Source organism: Molothrus ater, chromosome 5 (genome assembly GCF_012460135.2).
Source record: "Molothrus ater isolate BHLD 08-10-18 breed brown headed cowbird chromosome 5, BPBGC_Mater_1.1, whole genome shotgun sequence".
NCBI lineage: Eukaryota > Metazoa > Chordata > Aves > Passeriformes > Icteridae > Molothrus > Molothrus ater.
Genome location: NC_050482.2, coordinates 13,403,342 through 13,418,111, shown reverse-complemented (window position 1 = coordinate 13,418,111; position 14,770 = coordinate 13,403,342). Strand labels below are relative to the sequence as shown.

General features: G+C 45.8%; 1 protein-coding gene across 3 annotated transcripts in view; it reads right to left on the bottom strand.

Annotated features, from left to right (window-relative positions):
* LHFPL3 (LHFPL tetraspan subfamily member 3) overlaps positions 1-13,025 on the bottom strand; it is a 234,463-nt gene extending 221,438 nt beyond the window's left edge. For all 3 annotated transcript variants that reach the window (XM_036401228.1, XM_036401229.1, XM_036401227.1), the window contains exon 1: positions 12,555-13,025. In XM_036401228.1, the coding sequence (XP_036257121.1) occupies positions 12,555-13,023 (469 nt within the window). In that variant the 5' untranslated portion in view covers positions 13,024-13,025. The remainder of the gene's footprint in view (positions 1-12,554) is intronic.
* Positions 13,026-14,770: the final 1,745 nt, after the last annotated feature.

The following is a 14,770-nucleotide window of genomic DNA, read 5'->3' as shown; positions in this document are numbered from 1 at the left end:
TTTACCAAATCTCTTTCCTTCAGAAAGTTGCTGTAGAACCTTTCTGCTCTAGTAGTTAGAAACCACCTTGTAATTTTCAGCCTGAAGTGATTTATATCCAGATAATATCTATTTCTTCTTGTACCACAGTTAGCCATGAGTTTAGAGCCATTAGTTTTCACTCTACAGTCCATGCATTCCAGAGGGCTCATAAACTACTTCTGAGATTTAAAAAAAAAAACCAAATAGCAAATAGCAATAGCAAAGTAGGCCAACAGGCTGTGATTTGTTCTAACAATGCTACATGACACGTAGTACCACCTTTGGGAAAAGTTTAGGAAACCAAATCAAGTCAAGGAAAAAATCAGTGGCTCAAACAGTTCTTTTATTTTCCTCATGTTCTTAGCTGTTGCAGGTGTTTTTAGTTTTTCAGGACAGACATCAACCTTCCTCTTTCCACATTGAAGTAACCAAGCTTTCCTAGTTTTCTTTTTCCAAGACATGTCACCACTCACTGGTTTTCCTTTTTGAAGCTACTCATTCAGAACTGCACATCAGTGTCCAGAATCCCACATGAAATATCACAATGCATCCTTAATTATGTCAGCATTGCCCTGAATCAGCTGGAAATACTTCACAAAGTACATGCCAGGGCCATGGATGTCCTGTCCAGAGCAGCATCCCATTGCCATCCCACTGCCATCCCCCCTTCCCTCACAGACTGGGTGATGCTGGAAGGCACCACTGGACGTCCCTACTCCAGCAGGGTGCAGGTCACTCAGGACTGTGACCTGATGGCCTGTGAGTGTCTCCACTGTTCCCCAGCCCGAGCTGCACAGCCTTTCCCACACAAGAGACTGTGGTTGGTAAGACATCTGCATATTTGGAATGTTTGGGACTGTATTTTTCTAGCATAATGACCATGCATTGTAATTTCAACCTTTTTATTTTAATGATGGTCTAAAATAACTTCACCAAACATAGGAAGGCTAATTCTAAGATAGGCTAATCTAAGATACAGCAACCAAGTAATAATTAACTTTCTTTAGAGGAACATAAATCTGCAAGGATGAATAATTTTATTTTCATGGAAAGTCTAATACTTCCCTCATGAAATTAATCTTAAAACTTTGAATTAACTCTTTGTGAAATTGCACTGAATGTCCCTTAAGTGTATGCACTCAATGCAGAACAGCTTTATAGTGTTCAAAGATGTATTAGCCAAGCTGAAGATACCTGTGGGAAATCTGATTTTGAAACACTCAGTCTACATCAGAGAGAAATCTCATTTATAATTTTTAGGCTCATGGGTAACGTTCTTCAACTGTCTCTAAGTGAAAACCTTTTTTTATGGTTTGTTCTACATTGTTGATCACTTCTTCCTCTTGCCAAAGGTTACAAACGTCTGTCTTTTTCAAGGTGATTACTAAGTCTACTTTCAAAGATAACCACATTTCATGTAAATTTTAATCCAGAATTATTTGTTGAGTCGCAGTTACAAATTTGTTCAAATTAAAGGAAAAAAATTCCATGTTACCTTAACTTTCCTGCACAGTTAAGTCTTGAGCTTCTCATATTAAGACTTGGCTACACATTGGTTATGTCTACACAGATAAATGAAGCAGTACCAGGAAGCATTCCCAGGCATTGAAACTTGACTTGATGCTAATAAATTGTTAGAATTGTCCCTCAGCATGTGTCACAGGAGTGTTTTTAGTCTGTTTCATCTAACAATCTTCCAAAACATTGCCAGGGCACAGTTTGCAAGTTAGGACATGCCAGGAATGGTTCCCAACAGAATGAGTCTAGTGACCCAGTTTTAGAAGGTAAAAAATGTAATAGTGTGGGCACTGGCCAGTGTACCAGCTGACTCTGCAGCAGAGGGGGACTCTGTACCCCACTAATTTGTGGGTACAGGCACACTTTCAGAGCAACCACTTTTTACAGCAACCACTTTTCTCTGTTGGGCCCTGGCAAGCTGAGATGGGTCAGTACAGAAATGTCTCTCCAAGAGGCACAGGATCATTTATGTCAGGGTTTCAGGCTTACAAGCTGTTCTATCTGGATAAAACAAAGCTCTCCAAGGCTCTTGCCCCATCAAGAAACTCCATGGAGCTGAGGAGCATTCACCTTCCACAGCCACAGGAACAGGCAAAAGGTCAGACTGGAGGGAGAGACATTGCTAAAATCTTCCTTGATCTAAAGGGACCTGTCCTGTTTTATTCATGCTTCTGCTGCACACAAGGTTCACCGTGACCAAAAACCCATAGCAGGTTGCAGAGGTACAGTCTAGCACAGCAGGACAAGACTCATTCTGGCCATGGTAATTGCATGAGATCACTCACCTTATTCAGTCAACTTCTGCAAAGTAAGGCACTTGACTTTTGACTTCTAGAAGTAAACAAAAGAACCTCCCAAGGTTTCACAAATAGCATTTTCTGAACCTCTGAACTCAGAATATCTGTCTTTGACCTTGCAAGTACAGCATGTCTAGTTTTCTTCTCTATGAACTTTTGCTTTTGAAATATAACCAGAAAAATGAAGAAAGTGGAATGCATGACAACTCATCAACTGTTTGTAATAATTTATTTCAAACCGTTTATTCCGTAGCTTTCTCCTTCTGATGCACTCTCAATTACTTGATTGAATAATATTCTCTGAAATAGCACATGATGTGCTTGTGTCAAAGAGGCTCTCCACAGACGCCATCAGCTACCTTTTAAAATCAATGAAATTCATAAATTTGCATCTGGCTTCTCAAGGAGAAAATAAAAGAACCTTTTCCCCCGGTAAGTATGAACTTCTCATTCTAAGGCCAGCTTGTTTCAAGTCTTCTGCATCTCTGAATGCCAATGTGAAGATGGATAATATCTTTCTTAGAACAGACAGATCTTGGAGTCCATTATATTGCCTTTTTTAAGGATTCCAGCCATAATTCTCGCTTAGTAATTGGGAGCTGCACACTGTTCCACACAGTAATGCATAATCTAGCTATTCACTGTCATGCTGCTGCCACTGCAATTTTAACAATGCTGATAGCAACCAATGTTATCAAATTCTGCAGATTTTCCAGGCTATAGCCTTGTTCATGTCTTTTTTTCTTCTTTCACCATTTTTTGAGCAAAAATGTTTTTTATGTTTTCCTTTGTAATGCCTCGATATTGTGACCCTCCCATTCCTCACAGCTGGATCTTGTTAGTTTTCAAATATTGAGTCCACACCACCTGATCATACCACAGATTTTCTGTTCTGATATGTTTGCTGTCTTTATGTTTGCAAGATCAAAGCTAATGCTGTTTATACCACAGTGCTCTTTTCACGGAAGGTAAAATAACCTTCATGTTTGTAATCTAGCCTTCTTTTCTTCCATGCCTTTTTACTGCTGACAACATCCCTATGTTTCCCTCTTCCTGGCTTCATTTTGGCAGATAGCAATTTTCTTCATTAAACTTTTAGAAGGAATCCCTGAAAGAACTCGACAGCAGCTGTATCCTCTGCCAGTGATGTCCCTTCAGGTGCAAGAAAATAGAGCTGCTCTGACACCAGCCTCTTTTTTCCAAAACCCCACTCCCATTTCTCTTTCCTAACCATATCCAAGTTCTCAGCTCCCCACATTTCGATAGGTAATATTCTCCTCTTTTAAAATCTTTCCCAGTTTCTTTCTCCCCTTCTTTATTCCCTCACACATACACTTTTTCCCAGTGAAATGGCATTCATCCTCAAATAGCCTGGATAACTTTATGCATTTTCTATTGTATTATCTTACTGTTTTTCAAACAGTGGACCACAGCCCCCAGGATGTTCATAAAAGGCAATTGGGAAAGTTATAAGATGCTGAAATTTTTATTACACTCTAAACCAAAAGAAAATATCTCTTCTCCATTCCCTAAACACCTTTATCCTTCAAAAAACAAGTTTTGCTACCAGAATCTCAAATCACTCATACAAATAAAAGATATTCACTTCTTACATGATACATTTTAGACAAGTTTCCTCTGGGATCAAGACAGATGTGGCTGTTTGATTTCGAGCCTCATGACCAATTTAAGCCAAATTTGACTGATGCTACAAGCCTTCAAAACACTAAATTCCTGCAAGTTTTGTGAAGAAGCTGAAAGCAGAAAAAAAAATCCAATTTCCCACCAGTGGAAAGACAGGGGTAGTTTTTCCTTTAACAAATCTAGATGACAACTTGAAGACATCAAACCAACAGAAAATAGCTTTCTGCCAGGTAGAGCACATGCTGTGCCTTTGTCAGGTACAGGGACAGGGAGCCTGTGAGGAGCTGGAGAGTTTAGCCACCAAAGGCATAACACCATGGGATGCATGAGAGAACTTTTGGTACTGTGGGCACAGGGTATTTGGGGCAAGAAATTGCTTAGAGACAAGACACTGGGCACAGCATTTCTCCCTCATTTCCACAGTTCACATGATACACCTTTTACTTTCATGTTTACAGCCAAACATGAAGCATATGAAAATGTTTACTTCAGTGTAAAGAAACCAAAAAAGCTGCTCAGCCCCATCACTCACTTCACCCAAAACTTCCCACTAAAACCTTCAGGTAATTTTCACAACCTCCCCAGCCAACCTTCTGACTCACACTCGGACAAGCAGCTCCCAAAGGCAGTACCCATCACAGCCAGTGTGACAGCAGCAGAGCACAGGCTACCATAGGGCATTCCTAGGCAAGGATGAAGGAGGTTCTAGGGATCTCTTTTAAACCCACTAGGAAACTCTCCTCTGGAGCAGAATGTACAGAAAATCAAACTGGCAGCATGATTTCTCCTCTGGGAAAAAGAAGCACATGCACCAGGCTCCCTTGCATGAGATGTCCTCGTAGGCTTGATGAGACAGTCCCTTTGTGGGCAAGGAGAGCACTTGGCTCTTTCCCTGCTCCCTGCCTGCCTGCACAGCTCCAGCAGCCCATTTCCCCAAAATGCAGAGGCAATACTCATCATACCATGATCAGAGCCTTCAAAAACTCTGATTTTTCATCATTTTCTCCTTGATGGTCCAACATCCACTACTGTTCAGAGACCAATAAATAACTTCAGTCACCTCACCCTGCAGATGCCGTGGGAGCGTTAACACTTAAATCAAAATCAGCATCAGTGATGAAACTCAAGCTCAAAAACCTGATCAATATTCCTGGACTTGTCTTCCTGTCCCTTTTGCCTCCCATGTGCCTCCCCAGTTTACATGTGGGGGGTACGTAGTGGCAACAAAAGCTGACTGCATTGTTGGTAAGGCCCTTTGCTGCTGGTGAGTTAGTAAAACAATTAACAAAGGAAAAATGCAACTAAAAGTTACAAATGTACATACCTCATGGCTAATGCAAATTTGTGTAACTTCAGCTTCCAAACACAACATTTGTCAAGCTAAGGAGCACTGCATGACTTGAAATCTTCCCCTGTAGGTCCTCATATGCCATCATCTGTCAATTTTTAATCTTCTTTTGAATAGCAAGAAAATTCATCCTTTTAGCTCTTCTTCTTTCACTTATTTAAATCAGTTCTGATATCCTTTCTACTTTATACTTGAAAGGGTGTCTTAAAAGATATTTGACCTAGACAGAACAGGCATGGGAACCACTGCAGGCAAAGGAGTCCATTTTTTGCATGCACATTTAGGGACATCACTGGACGTTTTCACTGCAGTGAGAGCTCACGTGCACGTGTCCATCTACACAATCTGCAATTTCTCTTCTGAATAACTGTTTTCTCTTCTAAATAATTATTTCTTCTAAATAACATACTTTCATAATTCTCCCATCAGTAGGATGCCTCCTACATTTTTTGAAGCAGGAACTGAACCTAGCAATGGATGCAGAGTAAGAAGGAGTGCTTCTACAGGTGTATTAACCAGAAAAGAAAGGTCAAAGAAGATGTACCCTCTGATAAGAAATGCTGGAAAACTGGTAACAATTGACAAGGAGAAGGCTGAGGTACTCAACAATTTTTTTTTGACTCTGCCTTCAATGCAACCTTTCCTCCCACACCTCTTGAGCACATGGACCACAGGATGGAGACTGGGGCTGCAAAATGCTTCTGACTGCAAGTACAGACCAGGTTCATGACCACTAGCCTGAACCTACATGATTCCATGGGAACTGATGAGATGCATGCCAGAGTCCTGAGGGAACTGGCTGGTGTAGTTGCCAAGCCGCTCTTCCTGATACCTGGAAAGTCATAGGAGTCAGGTGAAGGCCCAGGTGACTGGAAAATGGGAAATATTGCACCCATCTTAAAAAGGGTAGAAAGGAGGACCCTGTCAACTACCAACCTGTCAGCCTCAGTGCCTGGGAAGATCATGGAACACATCCTCCTAGAAGTTGTCCAAGGCACATGAAGGACAGGGAGGTGATTTGGAACAGCCATTACTGCTTCACCAAGTGCCAGTCCTGCCTGGGCAATCCAGTGGACTTCTATGAGGGGGTGACTACATCAGTGGACAAGGGAAGGGCTATGGGTGTCACTTATCTGGACTTCTGTAAAGCCTTTGACATGGTCCCCCACAACTCTTCTCTCTAAATTGGATTCTGTTCCTCTTCTCTGCTCTGCTGAGACCCCACCTGTGGTGCTGCATCCAGCTCTGGGGTCCCCAGCACAGGAAGGACATGAATCTTTTGCAATGAGTCCAGAGAAGGGCCATGAAGGTGATTAGAGGGATGGAAAGGTGAAAGAAAAGTTCAGAGAACTGGGATTGTTAGCCTGGAAGGCTTTGGGGTGACCTAATTGTGGACTTCCAGTGCTAAAGGGAGCCTACAAGAAAGATGGCAAGGAACTATTTACAGGGGAACACAGTGACAGAACAAAGGGAAATGGATTCAAGCTGAAACTAAGAAGTGGGTTTAGATTAGATATTGGGAAGAAATATTTTACTATGAGGGTGGTGAAACACTGGAACAGGCTGCCCAGGGAGGCTCTGGATGCCCCATCCCTTGGGAGTGTTCAAGGCCAGGCTGAATGGGGCTCTGAGCAAGCTGACCTAGGAAACACTGGAAAGTGTCCCTGCTTATGGCAGGGGAGTTGGAACTGGATGATCTTTAAGGTCCCTTCCAGCCCACTCCATTCTGTGGTTCTGTGATTCCATGATTCTGATTCTTAGAAATCTTACACTGCATTTGGTGTATTAAAATACAGGTTGTAGAAATAAGCCCATGTTATTATGACATCCAAATCAGTCTGTGCAATTTGCTATCCTTACTGTAATTTATTAGACAAATAACTATCATTTATTAAATAAATAATTTTGATGCCACCTGCAAAGTTCAGGAGGCATAAATGTAAATTACTCTCTCAACAAATTCTTAAGGGTACTGAGGCCATGAATAAGATCTTTGTCTGACTCCAAGAGATACCCTGTTCAAACACTGGTGCAAGGCTGGGTTTTTTCCTAGCCCTCTGGAATTTACCCCTATACCAAGATCTGTCAAACAGAAGTAACAAAGGCTCCAAGAGCATCAAGGTCAAGCCTTTTAAGACTCTTACATAAAAGTCACCTGGTCCTGCAGACTGATTCATGCATAAAGGCAAACAGCACAGTTGCAATGAAGAATTTCTCCTTTTCTTTCTGAAACAATTCCGTGTTTTAAACAAACTTTTAACTGTGGCATGTAATAACCTCTTCATTATGGCTGTTTTGGCCTCAAAGATTTGGCAGTTGAGTGATAGGAAACCAGTTTTTAAAACCTGTTTAAAACAAGTCCAGGGAAAACCTGGGGAACAACAGAAAGACCAACACCTGTATAAATCAGTAGAATTCCAAAAAAAACCAAGAGTGTATGTCAGCATGTGTACAAACATGACATATTTGTGTGATGAAAGGAAGTAAGGTAGGACCAATACACCTATCCTAAGTAATTTTTCACAAAACTACTAAAGTTCTCCAAAGTAAAAGTAAAAATTAATGCATACCATGGTTTTAATTGAAAATGTTTACTTGGATTTCCAAAAGACAATTGATGAATCTATCATTCATAAGTCTTAAAAAACCTAGACTCCCAGAGGATAAAAATAAATGCCCTTGCAAGGATAAATAATTGGAAACAGATGGTAGGACACTACTGTCAATTTTTCAGGTGGAGAGAGGTCAATGGTGGAATCCTGCAGGGATCTGTGCTGGAACTTGGGAGCTACTCATTTATTTATAAATGAGCTGGAAAACAGGATAAATGGTGAGGTGACAAAGTTAGCTGCTGATACTCATTCAGGGTAGCTATGGTTAGGGCTGACTGTGAAGAAAGACTTCACAATACTGAGTGACTAGACAATAAAAGTCAAATTAAAGTCAGTGTAGATAAATATGAAGTAATTCCTTTAAGGGGGAAAAAAACTAACTACACAAAATTATGTGCCCCAAGGTGATTTTTACCACTTCAGGACTGAGATTTTGGGGTTATAATAGGCAGTTGTGTGAAAACATCAGCCCACTGTTCACTAACAGGGAAAAAAATGGGTATTACTAATTACTAGGAAAGGAACAAAGAACAAAAGAGAGAATATTATTTAGTCACTATATAAATGGCTGGTTTGTCTGTCTTGAATATTGTGTGTAGGTCTGGTGCCACAGACTCTGAAAAGAGAGAGTAGACTGGAAATATCTATAGCCAGGGCAGCTGGGATCATCACAAGTTCACTACAACCTAACAACTAAGGACTGACTAAGAAGCCAAAGGTCTCCAAACCAGGTAACTGAGGGGATACAGCAAAGGTGTAATCAGAGCCAGGACAGGGAATGTGTCTCCAAGTTCCCTGTTCACAGCCTCTTCCAATGCATGAGCTGAGAGGATCAAATGAAATGGGCAGGCACAAGATTTAAAACACAAAAATCATTGAATCTTCACACAATAGGTATCAAGCTGTGGAACTCCTTCCTCTGTGGCACTGTAAACGCTAAAAGTTTACACAGGTCTCAAAAAACAAAATCCAGCAAGAGCTTTTAAATGCCAAGATCCATTTGAGGAAGTCCCTGAGTATGAATGATGGAGAACCAAAAATACAGAGGGCAAAATGAGCTTTAGCTGCTCTGATGCTTTCGTGGGCCATGTTACAGACCACTGTCAAAGATCACTGGACTGTGGTTTCCCAAAGTACAGAGCTTTGATCTTTTGTTCCATGTCCTCTTACTATGGGCATAAACTCAAGAATCTCTTCAAAAACCCATATATTGGTTTCATCCTTCTTGTCCATGGGACACTTCTATGCCTTTCTTCTGCTTTCCTTACTTTTTCTTTCTTATAACTTGAAACATCCTAGTAAATGAAAAAAGTAATGACAAATATAGTGAAAAAAATCACAATCACAGAACGGAAGTGCTTGATTTACTTAACCTATAAAGGAATAAATCTCAAGAGTTATCTTTATTTCTGAGGTTTCCTGTGTACATTAGGTGTAGAATAACCAAGAACAGTATTACCTAATTCCTAATGATTTCAAGAGTTTGTGACCATGCAGCTGCTCAAACTAGGTGAGTGCATACTGCTTGTTCCTATGATTTTGCAATTGCAGAAGAGCAGGTTAGGGGATGGAGGACGAGGCTGCCAACACTGGCTCTCAAAGTATCAAGTGTACCCTGACAGCATCATGCATGTGCAACAAAAAAGGCAGCCTAAGCCCTGGCTAAATCATAGGACCATCTAATCTAGGCTGTGTGCACAGAAAGTACATTTTTTCTTAGGATTTTTCTTCTTTATCATGTCATAGACCTGGCTAGTCATAGACATGATTAGACAGCAACAAGGACTGAAAGTGTATGTGCCCAGGATACTGTTTATCTTTTTCTTACTTAATAAACACCTTTTCAAAACAAGAGCTATATCATGCTGACAATTTATAATGACTCATGCAGGACAGACTGTGATCCAAATCTTTCTTGTAAAGAAATCAGTTCCTAAGCTTTCATTTGAAATCCTAAACCAAGCATGATCCCACATCAGAAACCTGATCCTAACAAGATTTAAATTACATCAATTTTAAGTGTTATATTACTGAACAGAATGCTAACACTATAAAGTACATACTAGCAAGCAAAATCAAAGCTATATTCACATGCTCTTTTATTTCACTACTGTAGATTCAATTTTGTTCCTGTGCTACACAGAACTATATGCATATGTAGATGACATTACTATATTCTTTTCTGTGAGCTAAGCATTTTAGGATTACTATTATCTATTACTTATACTTTCCAAACAGTAAACTAATAACAGAAGTAGGTCATATAGCTCAGAAAAACATCATAACATTCCTGTCCTGCACATTTTACTCTAAGTTTTCCTTCTGTCCCACCACCTTTGTTTTCTTCAAAGGATGCAACCTAAAGCAATATGGACTTTCTGGTAGTTTTTGAGGAAACTTTTTAAAGTAATAGAGAAATGAACAGTGAGGTAAATATTGAATTAAGGTAAAGCATTCAGCAAAAAATAAAGTCAGGTTCTTTCAACACCCAGCATTGTTCTAGTTCTTCCAGGGCATTTGTGTACAAATTGGGAAAGACAGCAACCAACCACTTGGCTATGCATGTATTCCCTTTTAATTTTGGAGGGAAGCAGTCTGAGAAGCGATTCTTCTGCTGGCATAAAGCTCCTTTTGTTGACTTTTAATGCCAGCAGTGCATCTACCAGCTTTGGAGATGACAAAAATTCTGTGTTGCTTTGCCTGAAAACAAATCTCCAGTAACACCTGCACACATGCAGGAATCCAGTAGATCAGTCATATATGGTGGTTTCTTAACATTATTATTCACCTGTACAGAAACACAGTAAAGGAATCAGATTCATTTTATCTAGCTTTCACTAGCACCTCTGGGCATGAAGTAGTGCAAACATAGATGTTGATGTTGGAAAGTGCAAGGGATTTGGAAATTATGCTGTCCTACTGCATATTGGACATGAAAAAAACATGCTGAAATGCATCAAAACAGTGAATATTCATGGCACCTTTTAGTAGCAGAGCCATAAGAAGAGGAGACAGCTGAAAGCAAAAGTCCTTAATGGAGCAGAGGAGACATCAGTTGTGCAAAGATGAAACAGTTTTTTCTGCCCAGAGCCAAGTGACATGACTGTGTACAATTAACCAGACCATGTCAGAATGCATGTCAGAATGCATGTCAGAATGGACAGAGGAGCATCAAAGGGGGTTCCCAGTACAGAGATAATGAACCCAAAACTAAACTCACTGGAATTGGGAAAAAACCTACCAGCTTCAAGTGACTGCAGATCACTCCCCAAGTGATACAGAAAGAAATTACAAGGAAACTTCAGTGAAGGAAACAGCATAAAAATGTATAATAGCACACAGAAAAACATCATCGGAGAGAGAAATGGTTAGAGATGTTTCATATAAATTCCAGAGAATTCCACCAAGCCTCATGGACAAGAGGGCAAACTGAATAATGCTGAAGATGTTCAGTAGAAAACGCAAAAGAATTTTTGCGCAGAAACTGAAATGAATGTAGGTCAATTAAGGGACTGAAAAAGTGATTGTGAGCCCATTTTGGTGACATTTTGCTCTGTTTCCCTAACAGCTTATTCCTGACCTTATTCCAAAACTTCTCAATTTCAAGTTTTACCAGGAGGACATGTAACAGGTATGCTTTGATTTTAGCCCCCTTTTTCCCCAAATGATTGATGATTTAATATTTTCTGTCTTGCTAAAACTGCTTGTATTACTATCTTAATTCTACAGTCCCTCCCAGCTGCACAGAAATAACCAGTTCTCCACTAACTCAGAGGGAAAGCTGTGCTGGAAATGCAGAAAGGGATGTCCTGGTGTTTTCCCTCTTTCCTACCATATACTTTCCCCCAGGGAGACCCTGGATGTGATGGGGAAAGTCAAATGAAGTCAGGAGATTTTCTGAAACAAAATCAGCAACTGAAATTAATTATTTTTCTCTACACTCCTAACATATAGTGGAAAATAAACCTTGTGGGCAAGTGAAACAGACCCCAACCAAAACTCCTGCATGCCACATCCAACGACCTCAGCTGCCCTTCCAGTTCACCAGCAGAAGACCTCGCCAAGCCCTCCCACGGAGCCGGAGTGGGCTCTGCCTTGGCCAGGTGCAACTGTGGGGCCGGGACTCAGCTTCAACAGGCGGGCAGCTGCCTTCCCCCCCCGCCGCCAGCCCGAATTGTCCCCACTGCCATTTTCTCCTGACCTTTACAGCAGACCCGCTCTGGAGGACACCCACCCGCTCCGCCCGCGGTCCCTGGAGCTGCCGGAGCTGCCCACGGGTCGGTCCCACGCCGAGCCCGGGCAGCATCCCCGGGCAGCCCTCGGAGCGCTGCGAGGAGCTGCGGGCTCAGCCCCGCTTGGCCCACGCCCAGTCGGGCGGCCCGGGGCAGGCACGGGCACCGCTCTGCGACGCTGCCGATGTGTCGCGGCACCCTGAGCATCCTCTCCCGGCCTGCCCCGCCGGGGCACCCCCGGCCCCCGACACCCGCCCCCGCCGCTCCCCGCCCCGGCGCCGCAAGTTTGTGCAGAGCCGCCCGTGCCCCCCGGGCCGGGCCGGGCCGTGCTGGACAGGGCGGCGCGGAGCCCCCCAGCAGCGGGGCCGCTGCCTCCACTCACCCGAGGTCAGCTGCATCCAGGCACAGATCTTGTAGACGGTGGCTGTGTTGCAGAAGAAGAAGAGGATGAAGCAGACGATGCAGGCGATGATGAGCATCATCGAGAGCCCGATGAAGAAGGACGCAGCTTTGAAGGCTCCCGAGGGCAGGCTGGAGAAGTCCGTGAAGCTGCCCCGGCAGGTGAGTTCCCGGCTGAAGCCGTTGCCGATGCAGTAGTGGAAGAGCCCGAAGTAGCCCGCCTGCGGGGTATCCACGCCGTCCCCGATCCAGTACGGCTGGATGAAGCACACCACGTTGACGATGGCAAAGCAGATGGTGAAGATGGCCCAGAGCACACCGATGGCCCGCGAGTTCCGCACGTAGTTGGTGTGGTAGATCTTGGCTGCCTCCTGAGCTGGGAGCATCCCCGCTGCTACCGCTCCTGACGAGCCTGCTCCAGTAGCCGCCGTCCCTGCAGCCGCTCCGGGCATCCTCTCCGAGAAGGTGCCCCCCTCCCCTTCCTCCTCCTCCTCCTCCGCCTTCTCCTCCTCCTCCTCCCCGCTCGCTCCTCTCGACGCGACGCGCTCCGCCGCCGCCGCTGCGTGCGAGAGCCGGCGAGCCCCTGTGCCGGGCTTCAGCGGCTCCGCGCCAGCACAGCAGCCGCGGCAGCGGCGGCAGCACCGACACCGCCCGCCGCCGCCTATCGGGGCGCAGCGCAGCGCCGCCGGCCCCGCGCACCGCCCGCCCCGCTGCCCGCCCTCCGCCGCCGCCGGGCGCCTCCCGCGCACCGCCCGCCGCGGGCTCCCGCGCCCCGCGCAGCCACCGCGGGCACGGGCAGCGCCGGCCCCGAGGGGAGGCGGCGGCAGCAGGCGGGGGAGAGGTGCCCGCACCCCTTCCCCGGGCCAGCCCCGTGTGCGGCTCCCCTCGGCCCGCGGGCACCTCTCCCGGCCGGGGCAGAGGCTGCCGAGGGGACCCGCTCCCCTCTCCTGGGAGACACGTTCAGGCGGCGGGTTTTAAAGTTTAGAATGTGTGTGTGGTGTTCCCGTCCCCGCACAGAAGATCACCATCGCCTCCCCTGCCGGGGGCGGCACCTGCCGGGTCCCCTGCGGCGGGGGAGCGGCGGTGCTGCCGCGGCGCGGGCGAGCCGGGGGCGCCTGTCTGTCTCCCGGCTGCGGGAAACCTACGCCAGGCAAAGCCTGGAGCTCGGGGGAGTCAGGAATCACCAGCGGCCGCTCCTCGCCTCGGGAGCGGGATGGCGGCCGCGGAGGAGAGCGCAGTGTGAGCGCAGCGCGGCCGTGGGGCGCGGTGCCGGCTCTCGGCGCGGGGCTGGGGCTGCGGAGCCGCTCCGCTCCAGCCGAGCGCTTTCCGCCTGGCACTCGGTGCTCTGAGCGCGCTGGCATGCAGCAGTGATTAGCATACGTTAACGAGTAATTAGCATCTGGTAATAATCATTCCTGTGCCAGTGACACTTGGATTTGCAGTCCCCGACCTGTGCGCTGAGCCCGAGCTCGCAGCAGGAGTGACGGGAGGCTCGGCGGGGCGAGCGCTCCGGCTGCCGAGCGGGGCCGGCAGGGGCCGCGCTCACTTAAACGCTGGAGCTCGCAGGAGGGAGAGAGACTCCCGGGTAAATGATTCCTGGCGCTCCTTAAATTTTCAACTGTTTCAAGCAAAGTTTTATTTCTGCCTCACGACTGCCACTAACCAGGCGCAGCCCCATGGAGCGCAACGCCAGCCCTTCCCAAGTTTCCCGCAGAGGAGTTTAGGAAAGGGCAGCACCTGCTACCAGTTCCAGACCGCCGCGCTCCTGTCGGGGACAGTCAGAGCTTGAGAAGCTGTGGCCGAGGGGTGGGAGCACAAAGGCAGCCGTGTCCGGGCAGCCAGGCCATGGGAGCACTGCCGTTGGCACACATGGATGGGTGTGCTTAGACACAGGCAGCACAGGCAGTGTGGACCCCAAATACTCGCCTCGCTTTCTTAGGTAGGCGGGTCCAAGTGGGAAAAGCACTGCTAAAATCCCTGGGGATTTGGTTCACACCGAGTGCGCTGTGTCCAGGGCTGCCGGAGGGCCCCGGGTGCGCTCCGCTGCCTCGTCCTGCTCCTGCTGCAGCTGCTGTGCGTGACCGGACTGCTCATATGCTGCCTTCAGAGAGGGGCTGAACTTGTTCCAGCCTCGAGCACCAGGAGGAGTGATGGCTCTTCGGTGCTCGCTCCTGTTTCCTTCAGGCTGAGGCTTGCCGG